Source organism: Aspergillus candidus (assembly GCF_002847045.1).
Source record: "Aspergillus candidus strain CBS 102.13 unplaced genomic scaffold BDW47scaffold_6, whole genome shotgun sequence".
NCBI classification, from domain to species: Eukaryota; Fungi; Ascomycota; class Eurotiomycetes; order Eurotiales; family Aspergillaceae; genus Aspergillus; species Aspergillus candidus.
This window is the reverse complement of record NW_020194011.1, coordinates 278,709-295,578: the sequence shown is the minus strand read 5'-3', so window position 1 is coordinate 295,578 and position 16,870 is coordinate 278,709. Positions and strand designations below refer to the sequence as shown.

Here is a 16,870-nt window from a genome sequence, read left to right as displayed (position 1 = left end):
ATGGAATGGTCAAAAGAACCAGTACCATGGGAGGCTCGCTGCGTCGCCCCGTCTCGAGCGATCGTGCCGGCTGGTTAACTTTCTGTCACCGACGTAGTGGGTTGGAAAATCCTATCGAATAGTTCTCGAAACAAAATGTAGTCGATCTCCCTTCCCATTGGGTTTCCGGTGATATGTCTCAGTGGAGCAGATGAAGAAAGAGTCCACTCTGGCAACTAACTCAAATCGCTTTTCCACCTCCCCCGATCTGGGCCGCTCGGTTGGGAGAAATAACTAACTATTGCGCGTCGGTAATTACAATTACCACCACAGCTACTGAGAAGAGACAAGAGAACATGCCACTCTCGAATAGTCTCTACCCGAGATGATCATCACTGAGGAGAAAAATGGCTGCTGCAACAGGGCCATTAGTTCGGACGCCCAATGCAGCGGGGAGCGGGAATGGGGGGACCCAGTGTGCCTGCAGTGCCACATAGAGCCACGCACATTAGTTGGACTTGGACTCTGGGCTGTCTATACTCCCCCCTCCAATCGACTCTTTTTTTAGACCTCGTTTCTTTTTTATTGCTCGTTTACGCTTTCCTTGTCCAGTCCGTATTTCCCTCCCCGTTCCCTTCCCGGGGGGAAGGGAGACGGTGATCCGACGAGCTTCCAGATTCTGATATAAGACCCATCGGACGCACAAAGGCTTTGTCCTATGAGCTTATTCGAACTATAAAAGTTTCTTTTTTTTTCATTCTTTTCTTTTCTCGTGACAAATAGATGGTCTCGCCTCTTATACATAATCGTCACCCTACCTATACATCTGGGATCATCTCCAACTTTGCTTGCTGTTTGGAAACACCATCTTGCTTGTTTTGAACAGAGGTTGATACATGCATTGAGAAGTGTATCTGTTCATTCTCTGTACCTTCATATCTCCCTGGCATCTGGAGTCTTTCGCTGTGGTCGTCAGTTCCACAATAGCCAGTGCCTCCACCTCGCATTGGCCTGTCTTCTATTCCCATGCACCCATACCACACGGTAAGAAGCTATCTATCATCCGTTGGAACGTCATTCGCTAATAGAATAGCCACACACAACATCAACCATGGATGCTCCGCTGGACGGATTGACCTCCATGCACTTCGCCCTAATCTACATGGACGAAGATGGCAAATTGCGGTTCGAGGCCTCGCCGTCCATCGTAAACAACTGCCAGACCATTCTCTCCCCGAATGTCACGGACAACTTTCTCCGCGCGGTCGCCATGTCCGGGCAAGGAGTACCATCCAAAGTCACGGGTGAGTTTTGTTGATCTGGTAGAGAGGTGGATGCCCAGAAGATTGACATGTACAGACGAAACAGGCTCCAAGAGCCCTCTATCACCACAGACCCCTACAGATGGAAGTGACTGGAGTGGGCGATCCTCAATGTACGGCCCCTGTCTCTCTGTGATCGCCATCCGACAGACTGACCGTGGATAACAGGCTCGACGTTCAACAACCCAAGCGAAAGCGAGTGTCTCACGAATGCGTCGTCCCCATGAACATCAACTGCCACCAGAAGACGATGCTGCCAGTGCGCAACCAGACGATGTTGCGCCGATATTACGAAAAGGCCTTTGAGAGCCTGCAACAGATCAATTGCCGCATCCTAGCCAAGGCCTACGTTAAGCTAGTCGAACCGCGCAAGCAGGTCAACTTTCCCTACAACGGACGCAAGATCATTGCCGGCTCCTCGCAGCAGTTCGACCCAGAGCTGACCAAGCCGGCTTGGTGGCCTTCGGGGGTAACGCACCGCGAGCCCGATCATCTTCTCAAAGCGGGTGGGTGTTACCTTAGGCGGGGAGGGACATGAAGGACCGGTTTAGCTGACGCCAGTGCCACAGAACGAATTCGCCTTTTGGTTCACATTCTTTGCGAGCTCCGGGGGAGCCACAATATCACTGTTGAGAAGCTGCGCGAGGCAGACCAGTCGATCCGGCGGCAGATCCTTCCCGCGGAGCGGTTACAAGTTCTCGACGAGATCTATCACGTCCGCGAGGAGGAGGAGCGATATCTCGATGGGCGAGCCGGTATGTCGACTTTCCATTTCCTCAGAACCAGCAGAACACTACTAAAGCAGACACAGATGCTCAATCAGCAGTCTGCGTCTACCGAGTCCATCTCCCCGACCTAGACTCCCACACACGCTCCCCCAGTTCCTCATTGACAAGAGACCTCAACCCCGTATACCGCAAAGAAGTCCCCGACATGGAATCCCACACCTCCGTCTTCCCCTCCACAGGCGGCTCCCCAGGCAGCGACACCACCACCACTCCCCGGAACAGCGCCAAAGACAGCAGCGCCAGCAGCAGCGTCCACGCTGGCTGGGAGCCCTGCGCCCCGTCCCTGCCCTCCCTCAGCACCCCTACCAGCGCGATGTTCCCCTCGGAGGACGCCCACGGTTACCCCATCAAATACTACAACGACGCCCACCACGCTCCCCACCATGGGCCCCACCACCAGCACCACCCTCTGCCGGTTATTGGTCTCCCCGCTTCTGACATGGGTGCATGCACCAACCCGTACTACTTCAATTATTGAGTTTCTTTCTTTCTTTTTCATTCTTTATACAATTTCTTGTGTTTCTGGTTATGTCCACCCTTTGAGTGGTGGGTTTGGATTTTTTCTTCAGCGGGCGTGTCTGGAAGCGAGCGTGGTTATAATTACCCATCTCATTCTATCTATTTCTTTCTCTACAACTGGCCAGACTACCTACACATACAGCATCTGGGTATCTCATTGGGGGATCTTCTTTTTCTTTTCTTTCCGTTTGCCCCCTTCCTCTTGGTTCTCCTTTCTTTTTTTTTTTTTCGGTTCCGCAGCAATTGGACGGACATGGTAATAATTGGGATGGAGAAAAAAAATGCGCGGAGTCTGGGAGTATAGCCTTCATACATAATACCTCGTTGCGAGCGGAGCTCTCGAGGAGATAGAGGACCATGCATCTTATAGAGATCTTAATGTGCGGTGGATGAGGATTTTGGATGCCCCGCAGGTATATACATAGATCGAATAATTAGAATATAAGTATCATATAGAGAGACACAAAGAGGGAAATAGAGAGAGATAGAGGTTGTAGTGAGGATGATACAGTGGAATACTACCTACTAGTAACTCACCGGCCTAGACCTCATCGAATCCTGGCACCAGGTCCAAGACAAAAATAACCCCGACCACCACAGAGCTGTATTAGTTTAATTTAGTTCAGTTACATCAGATTCATGCCTCACCACTGACAGGTTCCTCTTTAGGGTTGTCGTGAGTCAGGCCAGTCCGTCATATGGGGAATCCAACCAGCCGTCAGGAACCTAAACGGGGTTCGGTTCCGGAAACGGTCGTATAGCACGACCCTTTCTCTCCCTCTTCTGTCTCTTTATATTTATAGTGTACGCACCGTCGCACTACCCGTCTCTCGCAATCCCCGGGTGGCGTTTCAACCCATGTTCGTCCCTCAGGGCTTGTCCAATGATCAATCCCTGGGTTCTCACCCCGCTCCTTTGCACGTAGCCAAGCCAAGCCGGGCTGTCGATCGCCAGGGACAGTGGCCGTTCCTGAGAGGGGATGGTTTGTTTCGTAGTTGGCCTGATTTGGTAGTGGGCATTGTTCCTGGTATGGATAGTATCGATTGTAGATAATATCTAGTAGAAGATAAACCGACTCGGTACTAACCGAACCGATCGATACCTCGTGCACCTCAATTCCAGCCCTCTCGGGACCTGATCTTGCAGGAAATTCCAGACCATGTCTAGAATCATCTCAGAGACACAACAATGTGGGTCTGCGACGCTGCAGGGCCCGAACGGACCGGAAACGGCAACGCCACGATAGTTCGACACATAGTTAACGGACGAAGGAGCTGACTGACTGCGGGGGGCCAAGAGGAGAGATAGATACTGTAAAGGGCCAAATACCACGTTTGATCAAGGTGTCACTGTCTTCCCACCCCTCCCTCTCTTATCTCGCTTGGATTGTGTTCCTGCATTTGAACCAGATTGTCAGAATAGTTTAGTGGCATGCCAATCTCCCAGTTCCAGGGGTCTAGTACCCAGACGATGTGGACTCTCCGACGCCCCAGCGTTGCAGGTTCCAGCGCCCAGGGTTACAGGTTTCCTTTCCGCCCGACGGAGTAAATTGGATCGACACCATGGTCAGGAATTCTTATTGGTGATGTTGGTTATAAAGGGTCATCGGGATCCTGGGACCTGGGAAGAGGTGCGAATCACTGCTTATGAGGAACCACAGTATTGTGTGGTCAGACCTTTTCTTGTCTTTGTTCTTTTCTTTCATACTTGATAATTATAATTTGATTGTCTGAAGTGGTGTAGAACACAACAAGCGATTAAGATCTGACCGAGAATTATACTCGTGGGTTGAAACCTCAGGCCGTGGACCCAAAAACTCCGATCGGCTTTGATTAATTCTCTTGTTGTTCTCCGGCCACCTCATCGCTTCATCGCTTCTCCCTTCTCGACTCGCTTCTTCCTTTCCTTCTCTTCCATTACTTTGCTTTTCCTTCTCCGTGTTGGGTTTTGTTTCGAGGACTCTCGCCCTCTTATTAGGTTAGACCCATTGGTTGATTACTTGAGCTGTCCAACCTTATCGTCATCCCTCAATTCGCCGATCAACCTCGACAGGATCCCCCAGAAAAACAACAGCAAGAGAGAGAAGCAACAGATATGTGTGGTCGCCGTATCCTCGTCAGGTGGAACGGAATTTGAAATAGTCGTTCTGTGTGTGTTCTGATTGTCGGCGCATTCTGCGGAGAAGCCCCTCTGTTACGACCTCCCGCGGGCGTCCCTCGCAAGTGTCGATCGATCCATCCTCCTCGCTTTCCCCTTCCTGTCGCATTCCTTCTCCGACAATGCTCACCCCTCGAAAAGCCCTCTTTGCGGCGCTTGTACTCATCGCCTTCGTCGTCTATCTACGGTCGTCGCACTCCACCTCCTCCGTCCCGTCATCGGCCCAGGTCCAGGTACCCGATGACGCCGCCTCCGATCACAGCCGAGATAAACCGGGGGACCAGACTCAAGGACAGAAGAAGGGTACCCTCCAGAAACCCCTCGCTCCGCTGCCGAGCGCCCCTCTGCGCGACCGCCTCCGCTACCATTTCCCATACGACCTGGACGGTAAATTCCCCGCGTATATCTGGCAGACGTGGAAATACACACCCGCGTCGCTGTGGTTCGGGGAGGAACTGCGGGACCCCGAGGCCAGCTGGACCGAAATGAACCCGGATTTCGTCCACCAGGTGGTCCCCGACGACACCCAGCACTACCTGATCAAGTATCTGTATGGATCGGTGCCCGAGATCTTCGAGGCCTTTGAGTCGCTGCCCCTGCCCGTCCTCAAGGCCGACTTCTTCCGGTACCTGATCCTCCTCGCGCGCGGCGGCATCTACAGCGATATCGACACGACGGCATTGAAGCCCGCCGCCGACTGGCTGCCCGAAGCTCTCGATCTGCGGTCCATCAGCATGGTCATTGGCATCGAGGCGGACCCGGACCGGCCGGACTGGCGGGATTGGTACTCGCGCCGGATCCAGTTCTGCCAGTGGACTATCCAAGCTAAGCCGGGCCATCCCATCCTCCGCGACATCGTGGCCTACATTACGGAGGAGGCGCTGCGCATGAAGAAGCAGGGCGTGCTCCAGAAGGGCAAGATGGACAAGACCATCGTCGAGTTCACCGGACCGGCTGCCTGGACGGACGCCGTCTTCCGGTTCTTCAACGACCCCGAGTACTTCGACATCGAGTCGGGGTCCGACAACATTACCTACGAGGATTTCACTTACCTCGAGGACTATCGCAAGGTGGGCGATGTGGTGGTGTTGCCTATTACTAGCTTCAGTCCGGGTGTGGGACAGATGGGAGCGGGGGATATTGAGGATCCGATGGCGTTTGTGCAGCATTCTTTTGACGGTATATCTCCCCTTTTCTGTCATGAAGGGTGCATGGACTGACTGAGTTATTGCAGGAACATGGAAAACCGACCCGTCGCTATAATGCCTGAGTGCATTTTCACAGCACTGTCTTCTCATTGACCGAGCCCCGTTGACTCGGCGAGTAACAGACTCACGCGGCAGCCCTACGAGATCTCTGTCGACTTTCGACGGACTGTACGAGGCTTCGGGACTCAACAGAGTAAGAGGGATAATATCCCACACTCGGGTCTACTCTAGAATAACCACACTCCCCCACATCCACCACCCTCCATCAACCGCCAAACCCGAACCAACACACCTCTACACAACTACAACTACAATTACAACTACGAATACAACCATTACCTTCACCCGCCTTTAACCAAACATCCCATTCTCATCATCCAAAGCAAAACAACAACAGCGCCGCCAAAAAAGACAGACCAAAAAGCCTAAAACATCAGCTTGAGAACTAATTATATGCTCCGCTTTTTGCCGCATGGACACGAGAATGAATGTACGATGGGACTTCTTTTCTTTGTTTCAAACTTGATATGTGCTCTGCCCACCAGGAGTGGGTGCGCGCAGCCCAAAACAGCACAGCACAGCGCAGCAGCAGCATAAAAGCAGCATGTAGCCAGCTAGCCAGCTAGCTAACTGACTGACTGACTGGATATTGCCTACCTACCTCCTACCTCTTTACCTAATGATCTATCATTGATTTATCGATTCACCCATCTATTTAATATCTTGGATTCATGGATAGGAGGAGTAGTGTTGAACCTAAGTGTATTATACGTGTACGCAATGACTAATTCTTATTATCATCATCTTATTATGTTTTCGTTATTATCTTGTTTTCATTAACCAAACTACGAAGTTAGGTATCTATATAAGGATGTTAACGTGATATCAATCTTACTGGTTTACTTAACTCCGGTAACTATGCATGGAGTACTGGTGGTAGTAGTATGTGGAGTAGAGGGATTGGGAATGGGAATAGGGATGTTTCATAACATGTACGGTATCACTGACTCTGACCACTCCGTATATTAGATAGGGTAGAAAGAAAAAGGAAAAAAAAAGGAAAATTAAAGGAAAGTCATAACTCGTGTCTCACATTATAGTTGACTGACTAGATATAATATAGATAGATTGATAAACTGACAAATAGAAAGAAAGGAATAAATACAATAAACCGCACCCCAACAGTTGGAGTATAACCTTGCTTTTGCTTTGCAACCATGTTGAAGAAAGATATTATGAACAGGTGGGATTATACCGCATGACTAGATTGTGTATATGTCTTGTCTTGTCTCCTTGGGGTGGGATTATCTGTCTGTTGTTGGTTGTCTTTTTTTTTCTTCCTTCCTTGGAGAACCCTGTTGTCACTCAGGGTGAATTTCGTTTGGATAGATAGTCGAGAAGTAAGGTAGTTGGCTCAGATCAACCCTGGAGACAACAGACGGTAGACAGCAGACAGGGAGACAAGGACAACAAGTACCGATTATGGTACCGATTATGCGAATTAGGTAGATAATTCCGTAAGACATGATCATATATAGTAAAACTCGTACTCGTGATACATTATGTCCAAGCTGTACATATATGTCCAAGCTGTACATTCACGCAGACAATTCAATACAGGAAGAGTATAAGAAGTAGAAGAAGATGGGTAAGTGAAGCATATTAACAGAACGGGACATAGCCGGGTTCGTGATCGTTGATCGGGGCCCCCCTCGAGGGCGAAGGAGTATTTCCAATGTTGAAAGGTTGAAAGGTTGAAAAGATGAGAAATGGTGGATCGGTATCCAAAGTACTGGCGAGCACGGAACGCGGGTCATGGGAGTTTGCAGGAATGGAGGTAAGGCATGATCAGGACAAGTAGGAGTGGCCCGTATGCAGGGCGGTTTGTCCGATGGGCGGTTTGGCGGATTCCGGGAAAATGTATAGAACGCCAGCTTGCATCGTCCCCCATTCCACGCCAAGCATGCCCCGGCTGAAACCCCTATCGGCGACGGGAGTGTCCAGGCGATGGGTCGATTACCTCGGGCGGCCTGCGCCGAGACGGGTTCATCCTGTAGATTGTTCCAAAGGTATACACCGGCTCACTAGAGGATCAGAAATCGCTGAACAGAACTTCGTATTTCCTCTTCAGGTCTTCGGAGTAGATGGCCTGGTTCCGCAGGTCGGGGTCGGGATATTCTTCGAAGTTCCCCGTGTCGGCGGGGTGGTCGACGCGCGGGAGGATGGGTCCCTTCGTGCGGCGGTGGAAGAGATCGTCCCAGTTGATGCCTTCGAAGAACGGGTGCGCCTTGACTCGACCCGAGCCGCCCGAGATGTAACCCAGTCGCTCGGTGGGGTTCGTCTTGCACAGCAGGGAGATGATGTTCTGGGCAGCCCCCGACATGCCCTGTGGGTACCGGACGTGGCCCTCGACGATCTGTTCGTAGATCCGCATCGGGTTCTGGTCCCAGAACGGCGGCTGGCCGACTAGGAATTCGTAGATGAGGATGCCCAGCGCCCACCAGTCTACCGCTAAGCCGTGACCGCTGTTGTGGATGACTTCCGGGGCGAGATACTCGGGGGTCCCGCATAAGGTGTACGTTTCGCGGTCGCCGATCTGTTTCGCGAATCCGAAATCGACGAGCTTGATGTGGCCTTCGGCATCGAGGAGGATGTTCTCTGGTTTGAGGTCGCGATAGACCACTCCTTCGACGTCGTGGAGGAATTCGATGGTGAGACAGATCTCCGCCGCGTAGAACCGGGAGGTGTTCTCGTTGAATCGACGTGCACGCCGTAGATAGCTGAAAATCTCGCCACCAGGGCAGTATTCCAGCTGCAGCTAGTTAGCGATAGAACGGGGTCGCACACAAGGAGTATCTCCATACCAGCATATGTAAGCTTTGATCATCGGCAAAGGTCGCGATCAACGCCGTGATGAACGGGTGGCCTGACACCGCCGCGAGCGTCTTGCGTTCGTTGCGCACATGTTCGACCTGCTTGAGTCTGATCACTACCGGCAGACAGCGGTTAGTACAAGACAACGCACGAAGAAACCAGTTGGGGGCGGGTTACCATCGGCCTTGCGTAATGTCTTCAGCGCATACACCTGGTTCCGACGCTCCTGTGCATTCTTCAGATTGACGAGCCAGACGCGAGCAAACGTGCCTGGCGCCAACCATGCGTCAGTATCGGGACCCGCAGGCGCAACGGGGCGCAAAGAAACTAACCCGTGCCGAGTGTCTTCAGGAGTCGAAAGTCTTGCAGGCTCAGACTGCGGCTGGACAGGCCCAGCTGCTTCTCCTCCGGTCGATCGGTGATGACAAACGGGCTCAAGTGTCGCTGGTGCATCGGTGTGGGTCGGGGCGAGGGTACCGCGGGCGCCTCATGCTCGGGGATGGGGCCCGATCGGACTTCGACGGGGCTCTTGGGTGTGGTGGATGATGGATCCTGCACCTCAGTGGGTGGCGAGCGGTCGACGGTTCCAGTAGCCATTGAGACAACAAGGGAGCATGTCTCGGACGACCGAGCCACTGTATAGGGAGACGAGGAACACGACAATTGAGGCAGCGCACCACCGGCGGCCCCCTATACAGAATTGCGAGGTGGAGGTGAGAGGAATCAGATGAGGACTGGCATTTACGACAGCGATGGGAGAATAGTGGCCATCCGTATAGGAAGGAGTCGCGACTAATGGAGTAAAACAAGTAGGCTGAGTGGGAAGAATAAGAGACGTCGTAAGAAACGACCAGACAAAAGGCGCGGATCTCGCGGGATGGGAGGGATGGGATGGGGAGAAAGACGAGAAAGAGAGAGAGAGAGAGAGAGAGAGAGAGAGAGAGAGAGAGAGAGAGAGAGATGAAAGAAAGGTTGAGCGGGAGAGACTCTGACGTTACCGGGTCTGGCGGGGCAAAATGACACGCGCAGCGCAATCGGTTGGCGCTCGGGGCCCTCTCCATTATCGCATCCAACCTTCTTCCCCACAATCATTACTCGTTTAATTAAGAGAAGGCCGGCCAAGTTTTAGGATGTATCGATGCTATTCGTATGCAAGTAACAGAGAGACGTGCAGGTAATTTGGCAGGTTATATGTATAGTATACAGGCCGGGTCCCGCGGAATGAATGACAGTTATGATCACCCCCACAATCCCACATGCCTTTCTCCAATCTGGTCCGGTCGGAAGAAGCCTGATCGACAGACTGATCGACTCGAGGCAACCGTCTCAGGATGCATCGTGATCGGAATGCTGGTGATTCCTCGCTGCGGGACGGGACAGAAGCAAATCGCGTACAATTCCACCGATCCTCCCCGTAATCCACATGACCAGTCTTAGCCGGAGCTCTTCGAGTTGAGGATCAAGCCCACGATCAACCTATCGAGGTTAGAGGGGAACGGTGATACCATCGGAATGTGTGTAGACATACCCGTAGAGACCGAGCACTTCTCCGAAAATCAAGATGAGAATCATTCCGACGTATACTCGGGATTGCTGCATGTATGCACGGACGCCCTGGGAGATTGTCAGCACCTTGGGGTTGTATGTAGACCAGCATGCCGTGCTTACCGCATCTCCGACAATTCCAATGGTGTATCCAGCAGCCACGCCCGCGAGGCCTACCGAGAGTCCGGATGCCAAATGCATGAAGCCTCTGCCGAATGTCAGTCCCATCACTACCATCCTATGTATTTCTTCCTTTCTTTTTTTTTTCAAGTCTGTTGGGTGGTGGCGTACGTGTAGAGGCTCATGTTTTGGGTCGGGGGTGGTGCCAGATCACCCGCGATGAGTACGGCAATGACGAGACCGTAGACGGCGATGATACCGGACATGACGACGGGAATCAGCGACTGTTAACATTAGCCGATGCACTCTAACATAACAGCGCATTTATCCTTCCGTACCTTCATGATCAAGTCGGGTCTGAAGGTGCCGACACCGGAGATGCCGATGCCCGACTTGGCCGTTCCATATGCCGCCCCCATAGCTAGATACCGTCAGTCTTCCATCCCCCAGTCCCCTAATGAATCAAGACGGCGAACGTACATCCGAAGATCATCTTCGCGCGAGGTTCTGGTTAGCGGGTGGACGTAGGACGAATCAGGTGGGCGAAAGACTCACGGCGGCTGCAATCCCTGCCTACATTTCAGGGGTTAGTATCAGAGCCAGGACATGATCAGGAGAAAGAATATCCAGAGGGGTAGACTGGTAGACTGACAAAGGAGAAGAACGGGGCGAACTTGGGGGTGTATTCGCTGTCCGCCATGTTGACTGGATGATACTCAGTGGGATTTAGAAAGGAGAAGGGTGTGAACAGGAAAAAAAAAAATCCAAGAATTCCACCACAGAAGTTCAATAGTCAGAAACCCCAGTGGAAGGGAGACACAATCGAGTAGGTTAGAGGGGGGTGTCTAAAGAGAGAGCGAGAGAGGAAAGTTGAAGCTGGACAGGCATGCGTGGATACGGGTTAGTCAGCAGGTCTTTCTCAGTTCCGTCAACATACTGAGCTTTACTATGGCTGATTGCGTTCACTCACTCTGTCTGTCTCTCTCTCTCTCTCACTCTCTCTCTCTGTCTTTTCTCCCTCTTCTCCCCCCGTGCCTGGACTGGCTTTTCCCTTTCCATCACGACTTCACTTCTTCTTCTTCTTCTTCTTCTTCTCTCTCTCCCTCTCTCTTCACCCCCTCTTCTCTTCCTCTTCTCCCTCCCTCTCCTTCTTCTTCTTCCTCTTTCTCTCTATCATCTCTCCCTCTCTCTCCCTCTCCATCATTCTCTCTCTCATCTCTCCTCATTCCTTACTCTTCCTATACTCCACCCCATTCTCATCCTTTCCTCCGCACTTCCTCCTCTCCCTCTTTACTACTACCACTACCACTTCTCAACACCAGTTGAAGATTGGTACTGGCTGATCCCCCTCTCTCCCTGATTCAATACCCCAATATCACTCACTAGAGTCTCGACTACCGACCTATCGACCCCTCCCCAGACCATCCCCCCTCTTCCTACTCTCCCCCCCCCTCTACCCCCTCCACACACAATCCCCCCCTCCCCCATTAAACCCCATTAAAGAACTATTTTGGATCTTCGCTGTCCTTATCTGGTCGGTCTCTCTCTCTCTCTATACTCTCTCCCTCCCTATCGTGTACTTCGTGGGTGGATCCCTCCGACCGCCACCCGATCGTTGTTACCCACCCCCCATCCAATTCCATCATTGTCGTCCAACGGAGGATGCTGAGGTTATGAAAGTACAGGGGCCCTGGTTTGCTGTTGCGCTCAAGGCTCCTAGCGCACTTCGTTCCTTACCACACACCACCACCACCACTCCAACTCTCGCCGCTTCCTCCCACCGAGGCATGACCGGTTAAAAAATAGCAACGAAAAAGAGGACAAAAACAAAAAAAAAAAAGGAAGTTAGACAAAGAAAAAGGCCTTTTTTCGTCTGAGATTTTTTACTTCGTCCGTCAAATTCGAATTCGTGACGTCGTGGTCGCCGCTTATACGGTACTCGGGGAAGAACTCCTTTTTTTTCCCTTGCCTCTTTTTTCTCCTTCACTCTTCCTCATCTTTTCTCTCACTCGACCCCCTCCCATCCACGAAATCTTGACAACGATAAGTCACGGATCTTCTCCCCCTCTCGACGCACCAGCTCCGATTCTCCGACTCCTCAGTCAAAGCCCTCGGTTGCTTGACGCGCCTGGGCCCCCCCTCCCGGTCAACAAGACTGCTGGGAATCAAATCCGGTGCGAGATAGACGACGAAGTAGAAGCAAGGATAATCCACCATGGCCGACCTGGGTGGCCAGCAAGGCCGGAACTACCGGCCTTACGGACACTCCTCCTCCTTTCAACGTGATGCCGCCTTTAACGAGATCTTTGGTGGGGCGCCGCCACCCGGCCGCTCGCAGACCATGACCTCGCAAACCCCTCAGTTCTCTCAGGATCGTGCCTACACCATGTCATCCCACATGCCACAACCTCAGATGCAACGAGCCCCCCCGCAGCCCACCCGCCTCGCCTCCAATGGATACACCCCACCCGCCGCCAACGGCTACTATCAGGCCTACCCGGGGGCCGCCGCCACCATGGCTTCGCAGCCGGCGCCCCAGAATGCTCCCCCCCGACCCTACCCGGGACGATTCGCCTATCCGCAACCCCAGCGACTGGATTCCCGACCCAGCCCCGGCCCGCAGTATCCCGATGCTAAGGGCTATGGTCGCCCCATGCCCCCGCCGGCTTTGAATACCGACGCCTATCGGTCGAGGTCCATGGCGCGCATGGGCGGCCCTCCGGTCTACCAGCCCTCGCCGAACAGTTTCAACCACACCTCGGCCAGCGCCTTTCGCCAGCAGCCCTACAATGCCGCCGCTGCCGCTCCCATGACGGCCCAGGGTCGGGTCGTGCCAGAGCGACACGGCAACGAGCGGGCCATGTCCTTGACCTCGTACTCAACCGAGCGGGAGCAACCCCATACCACCAGCACGGGGCGGGTGATCCCCGCCCGTCGACAGCCGTCGGGCCCCAGTCAGCCGCCCGCCCACCCCAGGCTCGAGCAGGAGATGGCGGCGGCGGCGGCGGTGGCCCCCAATGCCAACGGGAAACCCCGTCCGCCCAGCGACGGCTCGACTAACGGGCGCTCCATGTCGATCGCCTCGACCGTGGTCCCCGACCGGACCTTGAGCATGCAGAGCCAAATGGCCCACAAAACCAACACCCAGACCACGACCACCACCCTGGTGTCGAGTAACTCGCGCCGCAGCAAGGTGCCCCTGGTCTACCCGGCGCTGCTGTCCCGCGTCGCGGACGGCTTCCGGGAGCGCATCGTGCTGAAGGAACGGCAGAAGAACGAGCTGACCTACCAGAACGCCTTCTCGGGCGCCGAGGCCGTCGATCTCATCGGCTACATCATCAAGACGAACGACCGCAACCTGGCCCTGCTCCTCGGTCGCGCTCTGGACGCCCAGAAATTTTTCCACGACGTGACGTACGATCATCGCCTCCGCGACGCTCCCGGCGAGATCTACCAGTTCCGCGAGACCATGGGCGAGGAGAGCCCCAGTTCCGACGTGAACGGAGTCTTTACGCTCCTGACCGAGTGCTACTCCCCCACGTGCACCCGCGACAGCCTCTGCTACTCGATCGCCTGCCCCCGGCGCTTGGAGCAGCAGGCACGCCTGAACCTGCACCCGCAGCCGGGGCTGCGGACGTCGGCCTCCAAGGGTAGTCTGCACGGCGACGACGACGACAACGACAACCAGAAGCTGTGGATCAACATGGTCCCCAAGGAGGTCTCGGACAGCATCCCCGACAAGGAGAAGAAGCGCCAAGAGATCATCTTCGAGATCATGTACACAGAGCGCGACTTCGTCAAGGACCTGGAGTACCTGCGGGACTTCTGGATGCGGCCCCTCCGCGCTGCGGGCCCCACCGCCAGCTCGCCCGTCCCGGAGCATCGCCGGGAGAAATTCATTCGGACTGTGTTCGGCAACTGCCTGGAGGTGCTCAAGGTGAACGGGGGCCTGTGCGAGGCGCTCAACATTCGCCAGAAGGAGAGCCAAGTGGTCCAGACCGTCGGTGACATCTTCCTCCAGCACGTGCCCCGGTTCGATCCCTTCATCAAGTACGGCGCCAACCAGCTCTACGGCAAGTACGAGTTCGAAAGGGAGAAGGCGTCGAACCCGGGATTCGCCAAGTTCGTTGAGGAGACGGAGCGGCTCAAGGAGTCCCGCAAGCTGGAACTCAACGGCTACCTGACCAAACCCACGACCCGTCTGGCCCGGTACCCGCTGCTCCTGGAGCAGGTCCTGAAGAACACGGCCGACGACAATCCGGACAAGGAGGACATCCCGAAAGCCGTCAAGATCATCAAGGACTTCTTGTCCCGCGTCAACACGGAAAGCGGCCGCGCGGAGAACCACTTCAACCTGGTCCAGCTGGACTCGGCCCTGAAGTTCGGCCCCGGCGACTACGTCGACCTCAAGCTGACCGAGGAGAATCGCCAGATGTTGACGAAGATGGGGTTCAAGAAGACCCCCACGGACAGCTCGGAGGTGACCGCCTACCTGTTCGACCACGCGGTGCTGCTGGTGCGGATCAAGATCATCAACAAGCGGGACGAGTACCGGGTCTACCGGAAGCCCATCCCGCTGGAGCTCTTGGTCATCGCCCAGATGGACGAAGTCATCCCGCGGGTCGGCATCACCAAACGACCGTCCTCCAGTCTCCTGTCCAACAAGGCGGTGGTTAACCCCCCGACCACTAAGGACGGGTTGCCCATCACCTTCCGCCACCTGGGCAAAGGCGGGTACGAGCAGACCCTCTACGCCACGTCCCCGACGCAGCGACGGAAGTTCATCGAGATGGTCGAGGAGCAACAGCGCAAGCTCCGGGAGCGGAACAGCAACTTCTACCACAAGACCGTCCTCTGCGAGCGCTTCTTCACGGCCGTCAATCGCGTCAACTGTCTGGTCCCGGTGGATGGAGGCCGGAAACTGGTCTACGGGACCGACAGCGGCATCTACCTGTCGGACCGTTGGCCCAAGGACAAGTCCGCCAAACCCCGGCGCGTGCTCGACGCGAGTCAGGTGACGCAGATCGATACGTTGGAGGAGTATCAGTTGCTCCTGGTGTTGGCGAACAAGACCCTGACGTCCTATCCGATGGAGGCGCTGGAGATCAACGAGAGTCAGAACGCGCTGGCCAAGCGACCCAAGAAGATCCAGGGCCATGCCAACTTCTTCAAGGCCGGGATCGGTCTCGGTCGTCATCTGGTCTGTTCCGTCAAGACCTCGGCCCTGTCGTCCACGATCAAGGTCTACGAGCCGATGGACAACCTGGCCAAGGGCAAGAAGAAGTCCGCGGTCAGCAAGATGTTCCAGAGCGGCCAAGATACTTTGAAGCCTTTCAAGGTTTGTATTCTCGTTATACTCACTATTGGCGTTGACGTGACTAACCTTCTCAATAGGAATACTACATCCCTGCGGAGTCGTCCTCGATCCACTTCCTTCGCTCCACCCTTTGTGTGGGCTGCGCCCGTGGGTTTGAAGTCGTCAGTCTGGAAACCACTGAGACGCAGTCACTCCTGGATCAGGCCGATACTTCGCTGGATTTCGTCGCCCGCAAGGAAAATGTCAAGCCGATCCACATCGAGCGGATGAACGGCGAGTTCCTGCTGAACTACAGCGACTTTTCCTTCTTTGTCAACCGCAATGGCTGGCGCGCTCGTCCCGACTGGAGGATCTCCTGGGAGGGCAATCCCAACTCGTTTGCCCTGTCCTACCCGTACATCCTTGCCTTTGAGCCCAACTTCATCGAAATTCGGCACATCGAGACGAGCGAACTCATTCACATCATGACGGGCAAGAACATTCGCATGTTGCATTCATCGACCCGCGAGGTATGACCTACCCAAACTCTTTCCCCCATTTGCTATGTACGAATCACTCACATGTCCAACAGATCCTCTATGCCTACGAAGACGAAGGAGGCGAGGACGTCGTCGCCAGTTTGGATTTCTGGAGCAAACCGCAGATTTAGAAGACCGCTGTCGTTTTTTATCTGTCTTCCCTCACGAGAGGGCGCAAGGAAGCAGAATGGAAAAGCATCTTGTGTGATTTGCCTGTTCTAGACGAAGCCGTTTATTGTCTCCCATGGCGACGACCACTATCATCCCATCCACCCACCGACCCTACCGAATCTTGATTTTCATCTCAATACCCTTGTTTCCACCATCTATCCCCACCGGACATCACCTATGGCATATACGTGCCCCCTTCTTCTCTAATACCTTTTTTCTTTTCGATGTGACCTCAACCTGCTTATTGTATCGGGTTATCCATTGACGATGATCATTTGGCCGATTTCATTTTTCTCTCTTACTACTTACCGCTGTGTACAATGAAGCGCAAATACCACATGTTCTGCCGTTC

At 54.0% G+C, this 16,870-nt stretch overlaps 5 protein-coding genes across 5 annotated transcripts; 3 read left to right on the top strand and 2 right to left on the bottom strand.

The window, feature by feature from the left end:
• Positions 1 to 1,090: 1,090 nt before the first annotated feature.
• BDW47DRAFT_123069 (DUF2841 domain-containing protein) lies at positions 1,091 to 2,567 on the top strand (the record flags this gene model as incomplete). The annotated part of the gene is made up of 5 exons (XM_024815983.1): positions 1,091 to 1,283; positions 1,339 to 1,414; positions 1,470 to 1,807; positions 1,871 to 2,056; positions 2,113 to 2,567. 5 exons carry the CDS (start codon positions 1,091 to 1,093, stop codon positions 2,565 to 2,567), a joined length of 1,248 nt encoding a protein of 415 aa, XP_024675017.1.
• A 1,828-nt stretch (positions 2,568 to 4,395) lies between these two features.
• BDW47DRAFT_100338 (glycosyltransferase family 32 protein) lies at positions 4,396 to 6,729 on the top strand. Its single transcript, XM_024811407.1, has 2 exons — positions 4,396 to 5,944; positions 6,000 to 6,729. Exons 1-2 carry the CDS (start codon positions 4,888 to 4,890, stop codon positions 6,026 to 6,028), a joined length of 1,086 nt encoding a protein of 361 aa, XP_024675016.1. The 5' UTR covers positions 4,396 to 4,887; the 3' UTR covers positions 6,029 to 6,729.
• A 1,336-nt stretch (positions 6,730 to 8,065) lies between these two features.
• On the bottom strand, positions 8,066 to 9,444 carry BDW47DRAFT_123067 (cAMP-dependent protein kinase; the record flags this gene model as incomplete). Its single annotated transcript, XM_024815982.1, has 4 exons — positions 8,066 to 8,785; positions 8,838 to 8,962; positions 9,025 to 9,117; positions 9,180 to 9,444. 4 exons carry the CDS (start codon positions 9,442 to 9,444, stop codon positions 8,066 to 8,068), a joined length of 1,203 nt encoding a protein of 400 aa, XP_024675015.1.
• A 536-nt stretch (positions 9,445 to 9,980) lies between these two features.
• Positions 9,981 to 11,422, bottom strand: BDW47DRAFT_100332 (V-type proton ATPase proteolipid subunit). Its single transcript, XM_024811406.1, has 8 exons — positions 11,165 to 11,422; positions 11,068 to 11,085; positions 10,993 to 11,005; positions 10,851 to 10,933; positions 10,684 to 10,796; positions 10,516 to 10,600; positions 10,376 to 10,461; positions 9,981 to 10,323 (listed from the first exon to the last, which is right to left on the bottom strand). Exons 1-8 carry the CDS (start codon positions 11,210 to 11,212, stop codon positions 10,281 to 10,283), a joined length of 489 nt encoding a protein of 162 aa, XP_024675014.1. The 5' UTR covers positions 11,213 to 11,422; the 3' UTR covers positions 9,981 to 10,280.
• An 878-nt stretch (positions 11,423 to 12,300) lies between these two features.
• rom2 (putative Rho guanyl nucleotide exchange factor (Rom2)) lies at positions 12,301 to 16,658 on the top strand. Its single transcript, XM_024819736.1, has 3 exons — positions 12,301 to 15,850; positions 15,907 to 16,338; positions 16,401 to 16,658. Exons 1-3 carry the CDS (start codon positions 12,728 to 12,730, stop codon positions 16,476 to 16,478), a joined length of 3,633 nt encoding a protein of 1,210 aa, XP_024675013.1. The 5' UTR covers positions 12,301 to 12,727; the 3' UTR covers positions 16,479 to 16,658.
• The last annotated feature ends 212 nt before the right edge of the window (positions 16,659 to 16,870 follow it).

What these genes read in the sequence shown, in the direction of transcription:
- BDW47DRAFT_100338 (XM_024811407.1), top strand. Translation starts at nt 4,888, where the DNA reads ATGCTCACCCCTCGAAAAGCCCTCTTTGCGGCGCTTGTACTCATCGCC. An exon ending in TGTGCAGCATTCTTTTGACG is followed by an intron (nt 5,945 to 5,999) that starts GTATATCTCCCC and finishes GAGTTATTGCAG; the next exon opens with GAACATGGAAAACCGACCCG.
- BDW47DRAFT_100332 (XM_024811406.1), bottom strand. Translation starts at nt 11,212, where the DNA reads ATGGCGGACAGCGAATACACCCCCAAGTTCGCCCCGTTCTTCTCCTTT. An exon ending in TTGGAATTGTCGGAGATGCG is followed by an intron (nt 10,462 to 10,515) that starts GTAAGCACGGCA and finishes ACAATCTCCCAG; the next exon opens with GGCGTCCGTGCATACATGCA. An exon ending in GAAGTGCTCGGTCTCTACGG is followed by an intron (nt 10,324 to 10,375) that starts GTATGTCTACAC and finishes TAACCTCGATAG; the next exon opens with GTTGATCGTGGGCTTGATCC.
- rom2 (XM_024819736.1), top strand. Translation starts at nt 12,728, where the DNA reads ATGGCCGACCTGGGTGGCCAGCAAGGCCGGAACTACCGGCCTTACGGA. An exon ending in ATACTTTGAAGCCTTTCAAG is followed by an intron (nt 15,851 to 15,906) that starts GTTTGTATTCTC and finishes CCTTCTCAATAG; the next exon opens with GAATACTACATCCCTGCGGA. An exon ending in TGCATTCATCGACCCGCGAG is followed by an intron (nt 16,339 to 16,400) that starts GTATGACCTACC and finishes CATGTCCAACAG; the next exon opens with ATCCTCTATGCCTACGAAGA.